General features: G+C 40.4%; 1 protein-coding gene across 11 annotated transcripts in view; it reads left to right on the top strand.

The window, feature by feature from the left end:
* Positions 1 to 11,680, top strand: part of TRIM2 (tripartite motif containing 2) — a 161,387-nt gene extending 149,707 nt beyond the window's left edge. For 10 of the 11 annotated variants that reach the window (XM_045994594.1, XM_045994578.1, XM_045994587.1 and 7 more), the window contains exons 11-12: positions 2,966 to 3,106; positions 7,102 to 11,680. In XM_045994594.1, coding sequence (XP_045850550.1) covers positions 2,966 to 3,106; positions 7,102 to 7,254 — 294 coding nt within the window. In that variant the 3' untranslated portion in view covers positions 7,255 to 11,680. Of the gene's footprint in view, positions 1 to 2,965; positions 3,107 to 7,101 lie in introns of those variants that run through there. The other variant, XM_045994618.1, reaches the window with a different exon arrangement.
* Positions 11,681 to 17,917: the final 6,237 nt, after the last annotated feature.

Genomic DNA, 17,917 nt, shown 5'->3' with positions numbered 1-17,917 from the left:
TTGCTCCATTTCCCCACTTTGCCCTGAGGCATCTTTAACCTGAGTAAGATGGAAAGGTTTTGAGCTTTTTTTGGTGGGTACCAAGTCCCTATGTAAAGACTAGAGCAGGGTGGGCTGTGGTGATGGGGCTGGAAGAAGAGAAGGAACCCCCACCATTGCTTACTCTCAGGCTGCCTCCTGTGTGTTGTCTCTCCCGAGTTGCTGCCACAGTGGTAGACCTCTGTCCACACTCCCCCCACCGCCCTCAGTCTCTCTCTCTACAAGACCTGTCTCGGTGAAAGGAAGAGGACTGTGAGAAAAGTAGTGGTGGGGAGGAGGGAGACCTCAGAGGGGCCGTAGGGACTGGGCTCTAGGCTGGCCTCCCAGAGGGCTGTAACAGTCCTGTGTGAAAAGAGTAACGAGAGGAGTCACAGTCTGGTAGCACGCTTCCAGCCTTCCCTCTCTTTATAAAGGAATCATTAACCAGAGGGCATTTAAGCAGGAGATAACCGGTGTAGATGAGCAAAGGCCAGCAAACGCCTGGCATAGATGCTGCCCAAGCCCCCACCCAAAAACAGTCCTATTAATCAAGTTGCTCTTTTCTACTAAGCGCAACTGTGGCCTCAGAGCCTTTCCGTCCCAGTGCTCCAGGCAGCCTCTATGAACCAACTGGCATTGGTATGTGGGAGGACTCCTATTTACCAGCCCTGGCTGACAATGTAGAAGGAAATAAAACAGATGTAAGTAATCAACAATGCAAGGCAGGTAGCAATAAGCGATTTCTTTAAAAGAGGTACATATAAAGTTCTCTAAGTATCCAGAAGAAAACAAAGAGCAGATTTCTGTAACTAAGACTTATCAGGGAAGACTTCCAAGCGGAGGTTGTGGTGATTTATTTATTTAAGGTGAGTGGGATTTTGAAATCAGGAAAGGATAATGACAGTTACCAAAAAACTTGCCATTATATCACCGCTGTGAAAACTGTTTCAGCTTACACATCTGCCTCTTAATATGTTTTCATCTGAATAATTTATAAGCAATTAAATGATGTCTTAGGTGGGAAAAACAAACCATGAGAAATTTATAATTCCTAAGATTCTGATAATACTTCAAGTTTTCAGTACAGTGGAGGTAGACTATTTTAGTAACTTAAATTCAGCTTTCCTTATATTTAAGAAAACCAGTCTATTTTGTTTTTTCTCTTCTCTTTGATAGCTGTTGCCATGTAGCTTTTATGGAATAGTTGGGCTTTTGTTTCCCATGCAACACGTGGCAGTTAGAAATGGTTCTGGATTCCAGGACTTCTCTGGTGGTCACTGTGAAAACTGTGCCCATAGGTCAGGGGTGACAAATGGTCTAGTTCTTTAGCTACCTTCAGCATGCGTTCTCTTTTCATTGCAAAACAAGTAAGACTAAATTTGGCATTCTCCGTCATTTCGAAATAGAGCAGAAGTGTTTGAGTCTTTTGGATCATGCCAAGGAAAACATACTTACTCAGAGAGATCAGTACAAACAAACAAAAAGATTATTGGTAGGACTTAATAAGGGAAAGATGAGGGAATGATAGATTGTGTCCTCGCCAGCAAACACTCTCACTGGTCTTTAAAACAAGAATGTTTTGTGTGAAATGAAATAAAAGTCAGGAAAGATTTTTTAAGCTATAACATCTTAGTAAAAGCTGGTTCTTTTTTTATTCTTTGCAAAGAACCAAAGAAGTGGCTTGCTTCCTTATTAGCAAGTTAGGTAATTCAAGAAGCAATCATGCTTCTTTCTCATCTTAAATGAAGTTTAGCCTTTAGAGATGGAAGTATGTCACTTCACTTTCCCAGTACATATAACTAAAAGGAAGAGTCGTTTTCATCCTTCATGATCACAGAGGTGGCAACAGGAGAATCTGTAAAAGACCCTGAGATCATTTTCCCATTAGATCTGCCCTCAGGTGTAGTGAAATCCCTCAGTTCTACATGTTAGGAACCGTTACTCTCCATGGTGCTTTGCATGTAATCCTTTTTCATTTGTTAATGAGTATTTTTACACATGTAGGCTAGATGACAATGGAAGCTTAAAATAATGTCCTAGAGATATTTCACAACCATTAACTACCGTCTGAATCATCAAGATAAAAACTGTGCTTGCTCTATCTTATATTTAAACACATATTAAAAATTTAGTTCTCTCCAAATCAATAATCTGTATTTGATACATATACAGTAACATTCCATTAATAAGAATATTTAACTAACCACAACAACCCTTTGCTTTTCCATATCAGATATTAGAGAATTTGCCGAAGAGTTCTGTTTTTTGCCCACTTCCGTCAACCCGCCTCCCCTTAGTATACTCCATCCAGCAAAGCCTTATGGTCATATAAACTCTTTATTTTAGCTAAGTATATATTTTGAAAAAATATATTAAAAGCCTTTCTTTTGATTCCTCACCTTTGCCATTAAGCACAGACAGACATGCACATGTGCACACCAGTACATTTCCCCTGCTGTCGGTGTGAAGTCCAGCCTACTCTTTTCTCACATCGACTTTGCAAAATGGTAATAGAATCTGAGCATCTGGCCTAACGAAAACTCCTAGGTCCTGATCCAGTGTTGATCATCCATCCTTTAGAAACACGATGCCTGTCCTTGAGACTAGCTATTTATTTAAAGGCAGAAAGAATTATATGGTTGAAAATTACAGCTCCACTTTCTCATCCTACCCTATTTGTATATATTTTATAATTTATAACAAAACATTTTTCATATAAGTATTCAAAAACCAGATGTTAAGTGATTTAACAAATAATAGATCAAATTTATATAGCAAATTGGGGAAGCATAAATGATGTTGGGGTCTACTTTGTAGATTTTTTTTTTAAGAATGTCTTAAATCATAGGGCTTATTATAAAAAACCTCGATACATATTTTTTATAACTCAATGTTGGCTCAGCTGTTCTCAATTTAAAATAAAACCATTTTAAAATATCTCATACAGGTGTTTAATCAGGAGGGAGAATTCATGTTGAAGTTCGGCTCAAACGGAGAAGGAAATGGGCAGTTTAATGCTCCAACAGGTGTAGCAGTGGATTCAAATGGAAACATCATTGTGGCTGACTGGGGAAACAGCAGGATCCAGGTAACTGGGAATGCAAATGTATCTGTGGAGAGGGATCGTTATTTGTTGAAAGTGAAGAATTGGCTGTCTTCCTACCGGAATGTGTTCCATTCTTCATGGGTTAGGTTCTCCATAGACCACAGGTGATCTCACCAGAAGTGCTGAACTAAGGAAGGTAGAGTAGAAAAAAACATCAACAGGTTACCAGAGTGAAACCCTTGGAATTGGGCATTTTTAACCTGAATCCCATAGACCCCTCCTCCAAGTGTGTAGTGGATAGAACTCAAGAGGGCCATTGAACCAAAATATTATATTGCTATTTCTACTAGCTTCTAACTAAAAACTATCATTTTCTTTAACAATGAATATAGGCAACAGTCACAGGAGTTTTAGTAATACCTATAACTTTGTCACCACGAGGAATCACAGAAATTTCTGTATTACAGTTGCAAGATCTCAAATTACCATTTGTGCTCATCACTCTTTGAAAATAGTCAATATTAGACCCATCACTATTTCTTGTTACCTTATTGTGTTAAGAAAGTACACATATTACTATATTGCCATTTTGTAAAATTTTGATAACTATATTTTACTATAATGGTTTTCCTTTATAACCCCATGTATTCTGTTTTAATCATTTAAAAACGTTATTCTGCTGAATAACCTGAATCGAAGGGGAAGTCTCAAGGAAAACTTAAAAATACATTGAACTGAAGGAAAACGCAGATAACATCATCTCGAAGTTTGTGGAGTGCAGCTAGGATAATCCTGAGAGGGAGATTTTTTTCCCCAGCTTTATTGAGATATAATTGACATACAACACTGTGTAAGTTAAAGGTGTACAACATGTTGATTTGATATATATCGCAAAACGATTACCGCTATAGCTTTAGTTAACAACCTCCATCACCATCCCATTGTTAGCATTTCTTTTTTGTGGTGACATCATAAAGATCTCCTCTCTTAGCAACTTTCAAGAACCGAAGACAGTTTTATTAACTATAATTCCCCCACTGCGCATTAGATCCCCAGAACTTAATCATCTTCTAACTGGAAGTTTATACCCTTTGATCAATCTCTCCCCATTTCCCTCACTCCTCAGCTCTGGTAACCACCATTCTACATGTGAGGGAAATTAATAGCACTAAGTGCTTATATTAGAAAGTCAGAAATCAATATTCTGAGCTCCTACCTCAAGAAGCTGGAAAGCAAGGAGCAAAACAAGCTAAAAGCAAGCAGAGGGAATGAAATGGTGAAGATGGGATCAGAAATCGATGAAATGCAAGGCAAACAATATAGAAATCAGTGAAACAGAAAGTTGGTTCGCTGAAAAGATCAATAAAATTGAAAACCTCTGGCAAGATTGATAAAGGAAAAGACACAGAACACTAATACTGTTACAGACTCTGTAGCCATACAGAAATTCTGTGAACAACTCTACAGGCATAAATTTGACAATTTAAATTCCTCAAAAAGTACAAATCCCACAACTCACCCAATATAAAATACTTTGGATACCCCAAAAACTACTAAGGAAATTTATTTCATAATTTTAAAACTCCCCAAGAAGAAATCTCCAGACTCAGATGGTTTTACTGGAGTGTTCTACTAAACCAAGTGAAAGGTACACAGGATTTCTCTGTACTATCAGTGCAGATTCCTATGTCCTGTGAATCTATAATTTTTTCAAAATTAAAAGTTAACAAAAACAGGGCACCTGTGTGGCTCAGGTCATGATCCTGGAGCATCAAGTCCTGAGTCAGGCTCCCTTTTCAGTGAGGAGTCTCCTCCCTTGCTGCTGCCCTCCCCCCTCTTATTCTCTCTATCTCAAATAAATAAAATCTTAAAAAAAAAAAAAAACAAAATAAAAGTTAACAAAAATAAACTTTAAAAATAATAATGAATTTAAATACATCGTCATGGTTGAGCAATAATGGTGTTGTAAATGGTATTTGGCATTTTAGTTGGGTATAAAAGAATAATAAAAGTGGTTACGTTCTAGAAAAAAGTATTAAAACACTATTTTCAGGGGCGCCTGTGTGGCTCGGTGGATTGGGCCGCTGCCTTCGGCTCAGGTCATGATCCCGGGGTCCTGGGATCGAGCCCCACATCGGGCTCTCTGCTCCGCAGAGAGCCTGCTTCCTCCTCTCTCTCTGCCTGCCTCTCTGCCTACTTGTGATCTCTCTCTCTGTCAAATAAAAAAAAAAAAAAAAAAAAACAACAACACTATTTTCAGACAGGGTCTGTAGTCTTTGCTAGACAAAAAAAATGTATGATTTTTTTTAAAATTAAGAACAAAGATTTTGAATCCTCAGACTAAAGAAAGATTATTCTTTCCCCCATTTCTCTGTGTAAACACCTCCATGAATCTAAACATGTCTGCCGACGGACCTGTTTATCCTTGCTAATGTGGCCCTGTGCAGAGGTCCTAGGACCTCAGAATGCACTGGTTAAATCTAGTAGCATCCAGATATCTTTGTGAAGACAGCAGTAGTCAGCAATTTGAATCTGATATAGGTATTTACCTCCCAGAAAAAGGATTGAGGGGTACCTGGCTGACTCAGCCACCAGAGCATGCAGCTCTTGATCTCGGGGTTGTGAGTTCAAGCCCCGTATTAGGTGTAGAGATTACTTAAAAAAAAAAAAAAAATTTAAAAAAGAAGGAAGAAGAAAGATTGAGGCTATAAATGAAACTCTAAGTGTTTTTATTTCTCTATTATATTTACCTTGCTTAATTATGCCAGCTGACATCTACATTTGAAAGAGGCATTCTCTATGTGATGGAAAGCCAGAAGTCAGACAGGAAACTAAGTTCACAAAGCAGTTCGGTATAAGACCACAGATGGTAAGCTGTTTGGATTGTGGCCCTCACAAGCACCTGCCTCATCACACTGCCTTTTAAAACACCTATGGGCTTAACAGAATGGTCAAAAGAAACAAGCCCCGGCCTTACGAAAGAGAAGGGTTCCTTTTATTTCATCATGGCAGAAGCTTACAGACCAAAAGAAGACTATTTCATATCCCGATATACATGGGGCACCTGGGTGGCTCAGTCAGTTAAGCTTCTGATGCTTGATTTCGGCTCCACTCATTATCTCAGGGTTGTGAGATCGAGCCCCATATGGAGCTTCTCACTGGGCATGGAGCCCGCTTAAGATTCTCTCTCTCCCTCTCCTTCTGCCTCTCTCCCCCTAAAACTAAACAAAGCAAAACAAATGTACATGTTGTGGGATGTCCCAAGAGCATGTGACTCTTGATCTTGGGGTTATGAGTTCGAGCTCTATGTTGGGTGTAGAGATTACTTAAAAATAAAATCTTAAAAAAAAAAAGCAACCCCACAAATGTACATAGTAAACCATTGACTTCTTAAAACTCCTCTTTTCTGAAAAGGAAAAAAAATGATCTTCTCATAGTATACTAAGGCAACCATACTTCTGTTGCTGGTTTTTCTGTTATGATTGGAAATAAAAAGGGATGTGAGGCTGGAAGGAGGGAAAGTGAAAGCTGAGAGAAAGAAACAAGGGTCATTCACTTTCAGGTGCCATCGAAGGCTGTTCCCCTCAAATTGACTACTGTAAGAATGTAAGTGAAATCTGTTGGTCAGTGGCATCCTCCTCGTCAGTGACTCTGGGGCATAGAGAATTAGAGGAGAAAAAGCAAGGTTAAGTAGAGGGAGAGAGTGGATATGTGATAGTGACCTAAACAAACCTGTGGGCTTACATGTATAGTTTTTCTAAAGATTTATTTTTATTTATTTTGGAGAGTGAGGGAGGGGCAGAGGGAGAGAGAGTCTAAGCAGCTGTGCTGTGTGCGGAGCTCCACATGGGGCTGGCTCTCACGATCCTGAGATCACCACCTGAGCCGAAACCAAGATTTGGATGCCTAACTGACATGCCCCTTACACACATGCTTTTATACTGAAAAGATTAGCATCAAGGGTTTTCTAACTCCTCTGTTTATTTCATCATATTACTATAACTTCTATAGCACTCTGACTTTTTATTTTTTTATAGGTTTTTGATGGAAGCGGATCATTTTTGTCCTATATTAACACATCTGCTGACCCACTGTATGGCCCCCAAGGCCTGGCCCTGACTTCAGATGGCCATGTCGTGGTTGCAGACTCTGGAAACCACTGTTTCAAGGTGTACCGGTACTTACAGTAATGACGGGCAGCCGGACAGCCCCTTACAAAGGTCTTGCACTATAAACTGGAATGGATTTCTCGACGCGGGACCAGATTACACTAGACTTTCCATGCTAGAAGGAATCATTGGTGAACTTTTCAAGGTTATTTCTGAATGTAACTATTTCCTTAAAAACTGCATATCTGATTTCTGTAATTTACCATTTAGGGTTTAAAGAAAAGAAATCCCTTCTACTGAATCTATGGAAACTTCTAAGTTTTACACCTGTGAACTATGGCTTATTGGACAGGGATTTATGTAGTTGAACTGATTTTGCAAATTGAATAGACACTAAAACACAAAACAAAAAAACTAGACTATTTAAAGGTATTCGTTAATCCTGTGAATGGTAGCTTTTGTGCAGAGCTTCCAAAAACAAAACAAAATGAAAACAAAATCTGTTGTAGTTACATACTTTATTTAACTTCGGTTACAAGACCCGGGGGATCTTCTAACTTCACTTTTACCGTAGGTATTACTCATGTGACATTTTTGGGGTTATCGATAATTACACATACGTTAGGAAAAAAACAAGACTGTCTTGCAGAATCCTCCCAGCTGTGATTAGGCAGTCCTCTTGAGTTTAGCACTTAAAAACCACTACAAACTTCCCATCCATTTTGGATTAGATCCAAGATCCTTTTTGTGTGTTCTTTTCACCTTTTTCTCCCACTCACCGTGTATCAAAAAACAAAGTCCATCTTCAGGGAAACCTGAAATTCCCAATGCTTTGAAAATCATATTACAATAGCAAATGCTACTTTTTAGTAAACAAACAGCCCCCTCAACACCAGACTAATGCACTAGAATGTAATCAAGAAAAAATTAGCCACGTTTTATGTGCCAATGTTCTCACGTGTCTCTCTTCCACTTCCTGAAAGCGAAAGCTTTACCTCCTGCAAGATGTCAGCACATGTAGTAGGACACCAGTATCCTAGGACAGAGAGCCATAAGTAGCCCTTTGGAGGACTGATGGTGTCAACCAAAGGCATGTGAATGATTAATGGTTTCCCCTTAGAAAGCAAGTGTTACCAAAGTTGTGTTACCCCAAGAGCATTACAGGTAAGGGCATGTTATGGTTATTTATCATTGTCTAATGAATAGTAGAGGCATTAAAGGACTATGTATACATGATTAGGGTAAGGTAGAATGTTCATATATATATATATATATATATATACACACACACATATATATACATACACACACACACACACACACACACACACACACACACACACATATATATATATATATATATGGCTGAATCTTTGGTGTATTGAAATAGGCAGCACTCTGAAAGACAGAAGCATTGTCCAGCACATTCCTTTACTGCGCAATTTAAAGCCGTCCTCATAGAGTAAGCCTGAAAACAGGTTTAATTTTCACCATTTTCCAGTAATGATGATACCGGCTAACTTTTATAGCCAGAAAACAGCCTTCTGTGCTTTCAAAAACAAAACAAAACAAAAACAGGTCGAAAGAAAAAAACGTTGAACTTGAGTTACATTTAAGTATACATGCATTTGGAGAGATGTGAAGAATTTAGTCAGTTGTTAATCTGTCACTGATACTGTAACATAAGATGTGGTCTGTTTCCACTGTTTAATTTTCTACTCAGTTCTACCAAATAGGATGTCATGTTTGGCATTTTCGAAATGACTTTGGGATCTTTTTCACTGAAAGCACCTTAGAACTGTACTATAAGAAAACATTTCCCATATATATAATGATACGATGTTTATTGCTTATTAATTTATAATTCAGTCTTTCTCTTATATAGGACTGTTTTAAAGTTAGAAGGGAAAACTAGCTACTTCCAGTTGTCTATCAAATTTATTATGCCCAAATCAACCTCTGAAAGAAAATTTTTCAGGAAGATTTACATTTAGGTTTACTTTTTTTTTTTTCGTTAGAGCTTTCAAAATATTTGAGACTATGACAAAATTATAAAATTCAATAACATTTTTAGAATATTAAACTAAGATACTGTTTCTAACATCAGCAAACTAAGTCTTTGAATTGAAACAAAGCATTTTGTATTTACTGAGTGCTTCCTAGGTGTTGGGCACCTTTCTGGGCACTGGGGAAGCAGAGATGGATGAAACCAACAGAAATCCCTGCCGATTTGGAGCTTCCACTCTAGGGAGGAATTTCCTTTTGCCACTTACTAACATTCAGCATTCAAGATAAGCTAGACTCTTGATAGCTCCTAGACTGTTTAAAACTTTTTATATTGGTTCAATTAATTTTGGTTTATTTTTACAAGTAAAAATGGCTTCTTACTTAGATTCTGTCACAGGTTGTTGGTCTTGAGACTAGTTTACTTTAAAAAAGGTGTTTCTTTGTTTGTTTGTTTTCACAGCATTGAAATTGTATTTGTGAATTTAGAAATTAACCAGCCATCATACCAGAATAGGTTGGCTATCTCAATAATAGATTGAATACAAGACTAATCGGTTTTTTTTTTTTTGATCTGTCAATATTGACACAAACTGGAATGGAAGACTAGATACTTTGATTTAGACATTTTCCACCATCTGTTGCTAAAACATTTGTGATGGGCACTCCAAGAAACACTGATTTTTTTCCCCCCAAAAATATGTAATTGTGTATGTTAAAGTATAGATAACATTTCACATTTGGATACATAGGAGCATTTACTGTATTCCTTAGTAAGCATATTGGGTGGGGGGAAGTGCTGCTGATAAGATACGAATAGACAATATTTAAATGAAATTTTGTCAACATTCTATGGAAAAGGGTTTCTGGTAAACTGAGAAGGATATTAAAATAAGTGACTTTTTTCCCTGAGCTATCATTATTGTTTGCTTTCTCTTTGTCAAGTGTACAGAACCTGTCATACATTCATGATAAGTAGCACTGAAAAATTACCCATTCAAATGTCCCCGGGCACTTAACGGCAAAAGATTGCCAGTTCGAATGTAAAGGTCAGTGACAACGCATTCCTGCCAGATACAGACCTCCCCTTCGGGGCTCTGGGGATGTAGTCACTTGACCATCCAGAAACACATGAATAAAAAGCCTTTATGACTGTTCACCATCGATTTAATGGTACTTAGTATTTCGATCAAACTTTTGTCTCCAGTAACAAAACAAGTCCCCGAGTTTCCTTATTTTCATTTACTCTTTGACTAGATTTGAGACAAAGAAATACTACAGGTCATGCAACTAGAAGGCACTTGCTTCTACTACCAAATATACAGGGTATGTCCTTACTTGGAGTTAACTGGAATAGTAGTACAGAAGCAAGTGTCTCTGGATCCTTCCCAGGGAAGGATTCATGTAAATGCTTTGGTAATACCTACTGAGGAATTGGAGAAAATAGTAAACAAACATTAGGTACTGTGCAGATTACTTCAAACGGGAAATACCTTTTTGTACATTAGGACTCTATAGTATCCTCCCTATTCACCAGCTTCTGAAGAGGGGGGAGTATTTTTAGTTTAATAATCTAAAAAAAAGGACCTTTCCAGGTAGGATAAAATTGAAGCTCTTTGCTGCAAACATCATCTAATTTGCTTAAAGTCAAACGTCGTAATACTGTTGCATTCTGTCAATGTTGCAGGGTTTTAAACTTTACAATTATTTTAATATTTTTGATAACTAGGAATCTAGTATTGCCATAAAGAAAACTAAGTGCCCATTAAAGGTTTGTTTGGTATAAATAAATGATTTTTTTTTGTTTTGTTTTAAATGACAGTAAGCTACAAATCATGATGTTAATCTTAAAACGTTCTGAAGATGAACTGTGTGGCAGTGATTGTGTGGTCTGTTTGTGGAGAATGTATGGAAGCTATTCATATTCTAAAATAGATTAATAAATCGGCTATGTTGTCCCAATGAATGTACAGCACGTCCATTAACTTTCGAAAGCAACACAGCCTTAAACTCAATGCTTTTGCTTTATGACATGGGAATGTTCTGTCATCACAGAGTGTATTCTTGTAATAGAATTCTTTATATCATTCTCAATTCTATTGCCTTTCAGTCCTATGTATGAGTATTAAGGGATTTTGCTTCCTTTGTTTTTGTTTTTTTTTTTTTCCTTTTTAAATTTTGTACATTCCATCTTTCTAGGTCTGTTGCATACGTTTTGTGTATAGAACACTAAGTCTTGCACTCTCTGGCATTGATACTGATATAATCTCATTTGTTCTTTTATGAATCGAAATGCTGACTGCCTATTTAAAGAAAAGAATGAACGCTGTGCATCAAAGTGTATGTTCGTAGCTGCATACGTACCACAGTATTTTGGATGCTTTAGTCTACAATAAAACTTTAAATTAATTCTGTCTTAAAACCTAGGAGAAACAAGAATTGTGTGTATATCTTTACCATGCACAAAATCTCAAATCATTATAATAAAGCTTGTTTTCTCCCATTTCCGGGGTGAATATTTATTCTACATATTGTTTGCTTTTGTAATAACAGGGAATGAAGAAATGTTCTAGAATATGTGGGCAGGTATCAGTACCTCAACTAAACTGTTAAATTTTAAAATTTTTGTCATTTATGATACCAATAATTTGGTTACCATTTAGGATATATCTTAGGAATTTGGAAGACCATGACAGGTATGCCTAGCACATGTTTAGAAGGTCAAATAGACCAAAATCACTGTGCTTAAAGAATCACAAGCGGGACCTTCAGAAAATCACGGCAGTCACGTGGGGCACGTTCTCGCAAGGTTGGGCCGTGACTGCGCAGGGCCATTGTCCGGGCCCAGGCGGCTACTCTGAGAGCCAAGGCCGCGGGAAGCAAGTTCACCAGGGGCTTCCGGCCAGTTCTCACGAGCATTCTCTACAAATCAATAGGCAGAAATCTCTGAGAATTGGTGCGCCACGAACTAGAAAGGAACCGCAGCATCCCTTTCTAAAAGACTACTGTCTTTAGTAGTGGTGCGCATGCGCAGTCGGAATCGTCACAGAACACCGGCCAATTCTCATGATACCCATCTGGGCAGAAGGCTCATGAGAATATGCGGGACATCCCGGCAAACTCTTCCAGCGGCGGGGACCCTCAGGGGAGCGGCGTAGGCCCCACCAGTGGTCCCATGTGGTTGTGGCCTGAACCTCGCGACAAAGCGCTCCAAACTTGTGGCCCGAATTGCTATAGGACGATCGCCAGTTCTCACAACTTTCTGCCCAAATCCATATCGATTTGGATAGAAAGCTCCTGAAAATGGGCCTGTGTTTTTTGGCAATTCAGGCCTTGCGGAGTTTGGAACGAGTTCCCTCGAGGTGTGGGCTGATACCTGGCGTGATTATGGCCGGAGCCTGCCCGATTCCCCTGAGTGACCCCGCCACTGGAAGCGAGTTCGCCGGAGGTTTCCAGCCAATTCTCACGAGCCTTCTATCAATTTGAGTAGAACGCTGGTGAGAATTGGTTCGGTGAAAATTGGTTCACGTTGTCCGGCAATTTGGGCCTTATGTACTCAGCGTTGGGAATGAGTTCTCTCAAGGTTTGGGCCAAGACCTGGTGGAAGGACCAAGCCTGTAGGATTCCCCTGAAGTCTCCCCACCCCCGTCTGAAGCGAGTTCGCTGGAGGATTCCAGCCAATTCTCTCCAGCTTTCTACCCAAATCGGTGTGGATTTGGGTAGAAAGCTGGTGAGAATTGGCCTACATTGTCTGGTGATTCGGGCCGCATGCACTCTGGGTTTGGAAGGAGGTCTTGTGAGATTCAGGCCAAGAACTCGCTGGGTTCCCTGAGCCACACCACAGGACTCTAATGACCCCCAGAAGGAAACCACGCTATTTGGAGCTGCACAAAACCCTTAGAGTGGGAGAAATCTACATACCCCCCGAGGCCATCCCGACATCTCATCCCAATGTTTGGTGGCCCCCTGCCCTGGACACAAACCCACAGCCTGATACTCAACCTGTCCCGTGCCCTCAACTCAGACACCAGGGAGCTCGCCTCAGTGTCAGCAGATTGGGCCTGCCATGCCCTTAGGCCCTAACCCTAAGTTGGGTTTTCAGACTTCCATCCCCAGAGGCCTGACCCCCAAGCCCTCCAGATTGGGGACCCCTGAGCCACAAGAATCCATTTACCCCCCCCCCAAAGGAAACCATACCATTCAGACCTGTGCAAAACCCTCAGAGTAGGGGAAACCTGCATGCTCCCCTGAGGCCACCCCCACTTTTGGTAGCCCCCACTCGACACAAACCCACAGCCTGACTCTCAGCCAGATGCCTGCCCTCAACTCAGCACCCTGGAGAGCTTGCCTTAGTGCTGGCAGATCGGGTCTCTCATGACTCTAGGCACTACCCTCCCCCTAGGTTGAGTTTTCAGGCTTCTGTCCCCAGAGGCTTGGTCCCCCAAGCCCTCCAGATTGGAGATCCCTGAGACATCCCAGAGGACTCCAACTACCACCAAGAAGGAAACAGTGCTATTTGGAACTGCGCAAAACCCTCAAAGCAGGAGAAATTTGCATGCCACCCTTAGGCCACCCCCCATCATTGATGGCCTCCTTGGACACAAACCTGCAGCCTGATACTCAGCCTGACCATCACCCTCAACTCAGCCTCCCAGGGAGCTTGCCTCAGTACCAGCAGATCAGGCCTGTCATGCCCCTAGGCCTTAACTGTAATCCTAGTTTGGATTTTCAAGTTTCCATCCCCAGGGGCTTGGCCCCCATGCCTCCAGATTGGGGGCACCTGAGCCACACCGCAGGACACTGCCTGCCCCCAGAAGAAACTGTGCCATTTGGAGCTACACAAAAACCTCAGAGCGGGAGAAACCTGCATGCTCCCTGGAGGTCACCCCCACATTCAGTGGCCCCCTGGGCACAAACCCACAGCCTGTCACTCAGCCTGACCCACGTCCTCAACCCACCCCACTCCACCCCCGCCCCGCCCCAGGGAGCTCAACTCTGGGCCAGTAGATCAGGCCTGCCATGCCCCTTGGCCCTAATCCTAACCCTAGGTTGGGTTTTCAGGCTTCCATCCCCCGAGGCCTAGCCCCCAAGCCCTCCAAATTGGGTACCCCTGAGCCACAACACAAGACTCTGCCTGCTCCCCAGAAGAAACTGCGCCATTTGCAGCTGTGGAAACCCTCAGAGCAGGAGAAACATGCATGCCCCCCCCCCTCCCCGAGGCCACCCCAGCGAGACCTCACAGGATTACCAGCTTGGCCAGCGCCATTCCCCTGAGGGCCCCCGCTGTCAGAAGTGAGTTCACTAGAGGTTTCTGGTCAATTCTCACAAGACTTTATACCCAAACGATATCGATTTGGGTAGAAAAGCTCGTGAGAATTGGCCCGTGTTGTCCCGCGAGTCTGGTGGTGCCCTCTCGGCGTTTGGAAAGAGCTCTTATGAGGTTCAGGCCAAGACCTCACGGGATTATGGGCCAAGTCTGCGTGATTCCCCTGAGGGTCCCTTACCCTAATATATATTTTTAAGATTTTATTTATTAGAGAGAAAGAGAGCAGGAGCAGGAGGAAAGGGAGAAGCAGACTCTCCGTTGAGCAGGAAGCCTGATGTGGGATTAGATCCGCAGACCCTGGGATCATGACCTGAGTCAAAGGCAGACGCTTAACCAACTGAGCCACTCAGGCATCCTGCTTTCTCTAATTCTTGTGTGTGTGTGTGTGTGTGTGTGTGTGTGAACTTTGTGCTTTTTATTTTTTAATTAACATATAATGTATTATTTGCCCCAGGGGTACAGGTCTGTGAATCATCAGGCTTACACATTTCACAGCACTCACCATAGCATATACCCTCCCCAATGTCCATAACCCTGACACCCTATCCCAACCCCCAACCCCCAGCAACCCTCATTTTGTTGTATGAGATTAAGAATCTCTTATAGTTTGTCTCCCTCCTGATCCCATCCTGTTTTATTTCCCCCCCTTGACCCTACAACCCCCCAACTTTGGCTTTCCTTTTTAATATTCCTTTGGCTATTTGAGGTCTTTTCTGAGTCCATATACATTTTAGGATTTTTTGTTCTATTTCTTTGAAAAAAAAATGGATGGGATTTTGATAGGGATTGCATTAAATGCATAGATTGCTTTAGGTAGCATAGACATTTTCACAGTATTTGTACTTCCAATCCATGAGCATGGAACATTTTTCCATTTTTTTTGTGTCTTCCTCAATTTCATGAGTACTTTATAGTTTTCTGAGTATATATCGCTTCTCGGCCTTTTGGCTAAGATCAAGTGTAGTTTTCTGAGTATAGATTCTTTGCCTCTTTGGTTAGGTTTATTCCTAGGTATCTTATGGTTTTGGGTGCAATTGTAAGTGGGATTGAGTCCTTAATTTCTCTTTCTTCTGTCTTTTTGTTGGTGTAAAGAAATGCAACTGATTTCTGTGCATTGATTTTATATCCTGACACTTTACTGAATTCCTGTACAGGTTCTAGCAGTTTTTGGAGTGGAGCCTTTGGGTTTTCCACATATGGTATCATATCATCTGCAAAGAGACTTCTTCTTTGCCTATTTTGGATGCTTTTAATTTCTTTTTGTTGTCTGGTTGCTGAAGCTAAAACTTCTAGTACTATGTTGAATAGCAGTGGTGATAACGGACATCCCTGCCATGTTCCTGACCTTAACAGAAAAGCTTTCAGTTTTTCTCCATTGAGAATGATATTTGCGGTGGGTTTTCATAGATGGCTTTGATAATATTGTGGTATGTGCCCTCTATCCCTACACTTTGAAGAGTTTTGATCAGGAAGGGATGCTGTACTTTGTCAAATGCTTTTTCAGCATCTATTGAGAGTATCATATGGTTCTTCTTCTTTCTTTTATTGTATTGTATCACATTGATTGATTTGTGGATGTTGAACCAACCTTGCAGCCCTGGAATAAATCCCACTTGGTCGTGGTGAATAATACTTTTAATGTACTGTTGAATCCTATTGGCTAGTATTTTGGTGAGAATTTTTGCATCTGTGTTCATCAAGGATATTGGTCTGTAGCTCTTTTTTTTTGGTGGGATCCTTGTCTGGTTTTGGGATCAAGGTGATGCTGGCCTCATAAAACGAGTTTGGAGGTTTTCCTTCCATTTCTATTTTTTGGAACAGTTTCAGGAGAATAGGAATTAGCTCTTCTTTAAATGTTTGGTAGAATTCCCCTGGGAAGCCGTCTGGCCCTGGGCTTTTGTTTGTTTGGAGATTTTTGATGACTGTTTCAATCTCCTTACTGGTTATGGGCCTGTTCAGGTTTTCTATTTCTTCCTGGTTCAGTTGTGGTAGTTTATATGTCTCTAGGAATGCATCCATTTCTTCCAGATTGTCAAATTTGTTGGCGTAGAGTTGCTCATAGTATGTTCTTATAATTGTCTGTATTTCCTTGGTGTTAGTTGTGATCTCTCCTCTTTGATTCATGATTTTATTGATTTGGGTCCTTTCTCTTTTCTTTTTGATGAGTCTGGCCAGGGGTTTATCAATCTTATTGATTCTTTCAAAGAACCAGCTCCTAGTTTAGTTGATTTGTTCTATTGTTTTTTTGGTTTCTATTTCATTGATTTCTGCTCTGATCTTTATGATTTCTCTTCTCCTGCTAGGTTTAGGCTTTCTTTCTTGTTCTTTCTCCAGCTCCTTTAGGTATAGGGTTAGGTTACTTGAGACCTTTCTTGTTTCTTGAGAAAGGCTTGTACCGCTATATATTTTCCTCTCAGGACTGCCTTTATTGTGTCCCACAGATTTTGAACCGTTGTGTTTTCATTATCATTTGTTTCCATGAATTTTTTCAATTCTTCTTTAATTTCCTGGTTGACCCATTCATTCTTTAGAAGGATGCTCTTTAGCCTCCATGTATTTGGGTTCTTTCCAAATTTCCTCTTGTGATTGAGTTCTAGCTTCAGAGCATTGTGGTCTGAAAATATGCAGGGAATGATCCTAATCTTTTGATACCGGTTGAGACCTGTTTTAGGACCCAGGATGTGATCTATTCTGGAGAATGTTCCATGTGCACTAGAGAAGAATGTGTATTCTGTTGCTTTGGGATGAAATGTTCTGAATATATCTGTGATGTCCATCTGGTCCAGTATGTCATTTAAGGCCTTTATTTCCTTGTTGATCTTTTGCTTGGATTATCTGTCCATTTCAGTGAGTGGAGTGTTAAAGTCCCCTACTATTATTGCATTATTGTCAATGTGTTTCTTTGATTTTGCTATGAATTGGTTTATATAGTCAGCTGCTCCCATGTTAGGGGCATAGATATTTAAAATTGTTAGGTCTTCTTGTTGGACAGACCCTTTGAGTAGGATATAGTGTCCTTCCTCATCTCTTATTATAGTCTTTGGCTTAAAATCTAATTGATCTGATATAAGGATTGCCACCCCAGCTTTCTTCTGATGTCCATTAGCATGGTAAATTGTTTTCCACCCCCTCACTTTAAATCTGGAGGTGCCTTCGGGTCTAAAATGTCCCCATTTACATTCAGGGTAACTATCAAGAGAGATGAATTTAGTGCCATTGTATTGACTGTAAGGTGACTGTTACTGTATATTGTCTCTGTTCCTTTCTGATCTACTACTTTTAGGCTCTCTCTTTGCTTAGAGGACCCTGTTCAATATTTTCTGTAGAGCTGGTTTGGTGTTTGCAAATTCTTTCAGTTTTGTTTTTTTTTTTCCTGGAAGATTTTTATCTCTCCTTCTATTTTTCAGTGATAGC

Source organism: Meles meles, chromosome 2, assembly GCF_922984935.1.
Source record: "Meles meles chromosome 2, mMelMel3.1 paternal haplotype, whole genome shotgun sequence".
Taxonomy (NCBI): Eukaryota; Metazoa; Chordata; class Mammalia; order Carnivora; family Mustelidae; genus Meles; species Meles meles.
This window is presented reverse-complemented; position numbering and strand designations above follow the sequence as displayed.